The sequence below is a fragment of the Galeopterus variegatus genome, unplaced genomic scaffold (assembly GCF_000696425.1).
Source record: "Galeopterus variegatus unplaced genomic scaffold, G_variegatus-3.0.2 Scaffold1226, whole genome shotgun sequence".
NCBI classification, from domain to species: Eukaryota; Metazoa; Chordata; class Mammalia; order Dermoptera; family Cynocephalidae; genus Galeopterus; species Galeopterus variegatus.
In genome coordinates, this window is record NW_007727337.1 from 65625 (window position 1) to 72554 (window position 6930).

Below are 6930 nucleotides of genomic sequence, written 5' to 3' on the forward strand. Positions count from 1 at the left end.
GTGAAGAAGGAAACACATGTGCCCAGGACACTGGGCAGCCAGAGGCAGAAGCAGGTACTGGGCAAACAGCACACTGGTCCCTTAGTCCTGGCCAGGTTGCCCCTGCTGGCCATAGCTGTTGAAATGACACTTAATTTGGAGAGGAATCTCCAAAGTTGACACAGCTGGAGTGCAGGCAGGCGGGGGCGCAGGCAGGCCAGGAGGGGAGCAACGCATGGGAAGCCCACTGCATGCCGTGGGCACCTGCCTTTTTAAAAAAATTCTTTCTTTAAAATAAAAAAAAAATGTAGCTCACAGACAACAGAGGAAGGAGACAACATAAAAGCTTATATGGGCAAGAAAACCACCTTCACCAGTCAGAGAGCTGGTGCTCATAAAACCAGATCTAGCAGTTTGCGGGGCTGGCAGCGGCTCTGGTGCTTTATCAGCGGCCCTTCACAGGTTCTCACCTGACTTTTCAGCCCTGGGGTTTTCTGACACTCTGCTGAAGATGAGTCAGAGCATCCTGCTGGCTCTCCTATTGGTGATCATTTGCCCTCCCGAAAATTATATTTTCTTCTGTTATCGACCCCATCTCGCCATTACCTGCATTAAACTTTCAAGAGAGTCTAAATCCAGGTGATTTTGCCACAGTGATTTTACTTCAAGTCGTTCTTTGGAAAAGGCGGTGGGGAAGCAGGTGTCTCTAGTCAAACAAGTTTGGAAAATGCCACACAAGACCTTTTCTGGGAGAGTCACAATGGATGTTTGCATATTACGAGCTACCAGAAGTCCCTTGGTCACCCAACTTTTCTCAGACTTGACGTTTATGTCCTCAACACAAGACAGCCTGCAAATGCAGCATTCTAAGAAGCATCTATTGGGAAACCCTGCCCTGAATTCTGCTCACGCTGCAGCTAAGCCACATACTGCCCAGCCAGGATTGTGCTTTGGAGGCTTTCTAAACCCAAATGCAAGACTCAACATTTATTCCTGGAACGCTTCATCTTGTTAGATTCAGCTCCACCCACCCAGATTGTCCAGGTCTTTTTGGAACTCATGCTTGGAAGCATGCTTGTTCTGGACCCAAATCTCTCCAGCAAATGTTTCCGCACGCACACATGGGTCTGCAGGAAAAGGGTAGCCCACAGTTGAATCCCAGTGAAGGTCTTCCCCATGGCCAGTCAGCCCTGCACACTCCCCTGCTCCTGGGAGGTGGGGCTTAGGCCAGCTCCTTCCTGCACAGCCCTGTGGGCTGGGCCCTTCCAGATCATCAGGGAGGAGTTTTATGTGGTTTCCAGGGAGACATGCTCAGTTAAAGTTGTTTTTCCGTAGAATGGCCCCAAAGTGAAAAGTGGCTGTTGGGAGTTGAATTATTACCTAATGGCAGGAGCAGCTGCTGTAAGGAAGGGGAGAGGGGTGAGGAGCTGGCCTCTGGGAGTTGGGGGCTCATTAACACTCACTTCTAAAATTAGCAATTCCTTTTAGCACATGTTTAAAAATAGCAAACTAATGGTTTCTAACATTAGCCATCATTGCTCTCCATAAATATTTAGACGCCAATAAACTTCTGGTCCACTTGCCTAGCCTAATGGGGTCAAGGAGGCTTAACTTTTATGTCACATTCTTTAGGATCAGTATACTTAATGACTGACCTTGACAAGCCAGAGCTGTGAGAAGCCCCTGGATGCCCTGGACCAGTGACAGCCTGTGCGGCCATCTGCCTGGAGGCAGGATCGGGAGGGATATCAGAAGCTAGTTGAAGAAGTCGTAACCCCAGGAAGAAACAACTACCCTGGTTTGCTTGGGCAAACCTTCAGTCCCCAGCAAAGCAGGACAGTTGGTCATCCTGGCTACCTAAAGCACTGCAGAAAGATCTAGGCCAGTGTTCTGTGAGATCTTTGTGGAGAAGATTCAAGCTGCAGAATCTGCTGATGTTCCCACCCCAAAGCCCTCACACTCACTTAGGTCCTATTTAATTGACGAAGGAAGCGTTTAGAGGAGGAATGAAACTGGGGACAGCACCAGCCCGGCCAGGCATGCAGCTTTCACCCCAGCACATCCCCAGTTTCCCCATGTGAAAACAGAGATGTGAACAGTCGCTGCCTCATTCGGTTCTTCCCCATTCGGGAGTAGACTGGGGCACATATGTCAGTCTTTACAGTGCTCAGGCCCAGGAAATCGGTATGGCTCTGTGTGGGTGCTCAGGGTACTGGGGAGGTCTGGAGGTCTGCCGGCCCCAGCCCAGGCCAGGCATATCAGAGCGGCCACCCTGGTCTTGGTGCCAGCACCAGCAAGCAACACCCCCTCATGGGCCCACCTTGTCCATGGCAGGGACCACAGGAAGGATGCAGCAGGGGCTGTGACAGTGTCCCCGGCCCCTGGACAGAGCTGAGTGAAGGGAAGAAAGACTTCACGCGGGGCCTAACGAAGGCCGGCATCGCGACTAGGAGCGGGTGGCAAATCCAGCACGGAATGTGTGAAAAGAAAATCCGGCCATGGACATATAACATGTAAAATGTCAGCAGGAAAACCTCGCCTGGACACCCCTCCAGTCCACTGCACGTTCTGTGAGGCACCGTGTTGCTTTGTTTTTATTTATTTTAGGTTTTTTATTCACAAGGACAGATCTACTGATCACCTCCTACAATGCTAAGACATTGAAGCCCAGCATGTCTTTAAATCCAGCAAGGTGATGGCATAGGCCCCCGGGAGAGCATCAGTTACAAGTCGCTAACCAAGTCCCTCGTTGTGATTTACATCTGGTAGGGATGTCATAACAGCATCCTCAGGATTAAAGAGCAGAAGGCTGTGGGACCTCAGACTGTCTGTGGCCTTGGAGATGGCCAGTAACCTCTGTGTGCTTAATTCCAGCACATTCCTCCACTCTGAGGAGGGCGGGAGAGGTGGGTTTGCCTCCTGGATGCTTCGCTGGTTTAGGATGCTGATGTGACTTGTCAACAGCAGAGACGGATCCCTTTCCACCTCCAGAAAAAGAAGACACTTGAGGGCCATAATGAATTGCGGCTCCCTCACTTTAAAAGGAGGAAGCTGAGCCCCAGAAAGAGGCTCCACGTCGCCTAACAGGTGGGGGCAGCGCCAGGGCCCCGGACTCCCCAGGATTCCTGACTCTCTGTCTTCTCTCATTACCTCTCCCAGGCGGAAGAGAAGAGCTAGCGGGGTCCACTTGGGGACTTGCACTGTCCCTCCCTCCCTCTCTCCTGCCTTCCTCCTTCCTCCCTTTTCCAATGTTTTCTCAGTGTCCCCTACATGCCAGGCACTAGCTAGGTGCTGGGTCCTCGCTCCCAAGAAGTGTTCTGGATTTTGCTATCTTAGAATTTATATTAAACCTTGGAAATGACCTATTTATCCTCGTATCTCGGAAAGCCAGGTAGCAGCCCTTGTTTCGTAACAAAACCGCCCCTCTGAAGGTCCTCGCTATGGCAAGCTGGGTGCGCAAGAACGGGCAGAGTGGTGTGGGCGTGGGGGGACGCTGGCCTGTGGTCCTGGCCGCAGCACCTAAGGAGCTGGTGACCTTGGCAATCCTGCCCCTTGGGGACAATCTCTAGGTCACATCGAGCTCTGGAATTCTGAAGGCTGCGTCTGACCTGCCTCTAAGCCTAAGCCTCTCACTACCTGAGGGCGTGGGGAAGTCAGCCGCCCCTTCAGAAAATGCTTCCTCCTGATGGGCAGCCCTTTAGAGCGCAGCCTTATAACACCAAGGTCATGGGTTCGGATCTCTGAACTGGCCGGCCACCAAAACAAACAAAACAAACCGAGGCTATTTCCTAAGTCCTAACCGGCACACACCTTAACACTTAGCAGTCCATGCGGGCACGAACGGCATTTGTCGATTCAACGACTGCTATTATTGATTTGAGCGAACAGAAGGAGGTGAGATCCAAATGCAGGGGTGTCTGAGGGTGCATGTGAGGGAGGACGCCCCACGCGAGGCTGGGAAGTGCCGGGAGAAACCAGAGATGGGGGCTCTGCAGCGCCCTTCCCCGGGGTCCGTGGGACATGCAGGCTGCCCAGATTCCTGCTGTCACCCCCCAGCTCTGGCCTTCCAGGGAGAGCAGCTTATTCTCCCACCCAGTGAATTCTCAGAAACTATTTTTTAAGTATGTTAATTGTCACACCAACTGCCTATGAAAAATCCAGTTTCGGTGACAGAAATAAATGCATCAAGATAATATTTAACCTGTTTCCTTTCTCTCCCTGCTCTCGCCTCCCTCGGCTTTATTAGGGCTCCTGCAGGTGCCTGAGGAGCGGCGCCACTCCAAGGGACCAGGGTCGTGCCCGGCAGGGCTAGGCCGGTGGCGTGGCCATGGCCAGCATGGCCGTGCAGCTCCTGGGCTTCCTGCTCAGCTTCCTGGGCCTGGTGGGCACGCTGATCACCACCGTCCTGCCGCACTGGCGCAGGACGGCGCACGTGGGCACCAACATCCTGACGGCCGTGTCCTACCTGAAGGGGCTCTGGATGGAGTGCGTGTGGCACAGCACCGGCATCTACCAGTGCCAGATCTACCGGTCCCTGCTGGCACTGCCACGTGACCTGCAGGCTGCCCGGGCGCTCATGGTCATCTCCTGCCTGCTCTCGGGCATCGCCTGCGCCTGCGCTGTCATCGGCATGAAGTGCACACGGTGCGCCAAGGGCACACCTGCCAAGACCACCTTTGCCATCCTTGGGGGCGCCCTCTTCATCCTGGCCGGCCTCCTCTGCATGGTGGCTGTGTCCTGGACCACCAACGACGTGGTGGCAAACTTCTACAACCCACTGCTGCCCAGCGGCATGAAGTTCGAGATCGGCCAGGCCCTGTACCTGGGCTTCATCTCCTCGTCCCTCTCGCTCATTGGTGGCACGCTGCTCTGCCTGTCCTGCCAGGATGACGCACCCTACAGGCCCTACCCGGCCCAGCCCAGGGGTGCCACGGCCACTGCGGCCACCGCACCTGCCGCGCCTGCCTACCAGCCGCCGGCTGCTTACAAGGACAACCGGGCCCCCTCGGTGACCTCAGCCTCGCACAGCGGGTACAGACTGAATGACTATGTGTGAGTCCCCAGGGCCTGTTGCTCCCTGAGGGCCACTTCAGGGCTGCTGGGCCCCTGAGAGACTTGATTGATGCAGGGGTCCGGCACACAGTTTACTTCTATTTTTGTATCCAAGGAAATAATGTGAACGGGGGAAATCTTCTTAGGACACAGGGAAGGAGGGGGAAATAAGAAGAGGATAAAGCTCTATATACCAAAGACTCAAAAAAAGTGCTTTCTGTTTTTGTATTTATTACACGTATTTATGTGGGTGACTTAATAGCAGCTTATGAACAGTAACTCGGGAGTTTGGTCAGCAGGGTTCGTTTGTGATACAGGAATAAACCTTTTGGACGTGGTTGCTTATGAAATGGGCAGTTTTTGTTTCAGTTTCCAGACTGTTATTCTGTGTGCCAAGGTGCTGGTGATCATAGTCAGAGCCTGTCGGGGCTCAGGGTCGAGCGGATGACAAGCACCACTGAGTCCTGATGCCCGGGGCCTGGTTACCACCAATGCATGATGAGAAAATCAGAGGACGGTGGAACTAAAATTCATCCAAAAGATGCTTGAGTTACCACCACAAAAAGCAGGCACTGTGTCCCAGCTTCAACTCAGAGGCAGGGCGGGAGGGAAGGGGTGTCCTCAGAAAAAAGATAGTTGCCATAAATCGCAAAATAAGGACAACGTCATTTTCTACCTGTGAGCAATGGGTCCCCCTGGGTAACAAAACAAGAGTGAGAAGAAAAAACAAAGCAAAGCAGGCTTGGTGGCGTGGCTTTCTAGGCATTGCAAGAAGCACAGTTAGGAGCGCTTGTCCCCAAGGTCCCCCGCGGGGTTTCACTGGCTTTTTTTCTGGGTTTGCTGGTTCCAGCTGCCATGGTGATGCCGGAGGAAGGGTCTGGGGAGCCCGATAGCAGGTCTCAACCCACCCTGTCCTCTTACCAGGTTCTTGACTCCGCCACAGGAAAGAATTCAAGAGCAGAGTCACAGTAGAAAGTGAGAACAGGTTTAATGTAACAGATAAGAGATACAGGTTCCACAGAGAGACTGCAGCGTAGCTCCAGAGACTGAGCAGGGCCCACACCAAGTTTAATACAAAAGTAAGCAATACATACTTAAGTTTAGCACAAAGTGCAGGCTGGCTCAAGAGAGTGAGCAGCCACTTGCTAAAAGTAAGTTTGCAACAAACAAAGAAATACACACTCCACAGGTAGAACAGGGGCTGGCTCTAGGAAGGTGGACAACAGCCCTGCCTTCTGCTGGGATTCGGCTTTTATAGTTTTGCTAATGAATATTCAGTTAAGGGGGTGGCCCCCAGTTATGTAACATAGTCTTGCACATGCTCAATTGGTCTCCTTTTTGGAGCATGTTCATTGGCCAAATCCTATCACATGCACCAGACATTCAAGAACATTCTGTGCTCTTTAGCACCCCTAGTGGAAGGTCATCAGCTACTAGGGTTATATAAGCATGCCCAGCCACTGGATTGGCATAAGCCAGCCCCCTGAGTTCTCAATTTCCTTGTGTTGGTGCCCAAAATAGGTCTAACTAGCAACAGGAACTTTCCTCTAGGGGAGGAGCCTGAATCCTTGGGGAATGGCTTGTAACCCAGAGGTGTGTCCCAAGCACAGGGAAACTGAGCACTTCCTATCTCAATAGGAGCAGGTCCCAGTGTCTGTTGGCTGCTCCTTCAGCTGGAAAGAAGTGCTGGGATTGCTGGGTGAGGCCTGGCTGCTTTGAGAAGACAGATGGTTCCTCTGGCTGTGACCTAAGTCATATGGTTGGAGAGCTATAAGTGGTCTCACACACACACACACACACACACACACACACACACACACGCCATTAGCCCAGGGAGCTTGGATCTGTTCCCATTTTCATGGGGGTTCACACCCTTGCCCCATCTCTGACAGCACCCTG

The 6930-nt window shown here is 52.6% G+C and overlaps 1 protein-coding gene across 1 annotated transcript; it reads left to right on the top strand.

Moving 5' to 3' along the window:
- The first annotated feature begins 4306 nt into the window (after positions 1-4306).
- On the top strand, positions 4307-5376 carry CLDN14 (claudin 14). Its single transcript, XM_008575714.1, has one exon. It carries the CDS (start codon positions 4307-4309, stop codon positions 5033-5035), a length of 729 nt encoding a protein of 242 aa, XP_008573936.1. The 3' UTR covers positions 5036-5376.
- Positions 5377-6930: the final 1554 nt, after the last annotated feature.

Coding starts and splice junctions, on each gene's coding strand:
- CLDN14 (XM_008575714.1), top strand. CDS start 4,307: ATGGCCAGCATGGCCGTGCAGCTCCTGGGCTTCCTGCTCAGCTTCCTG.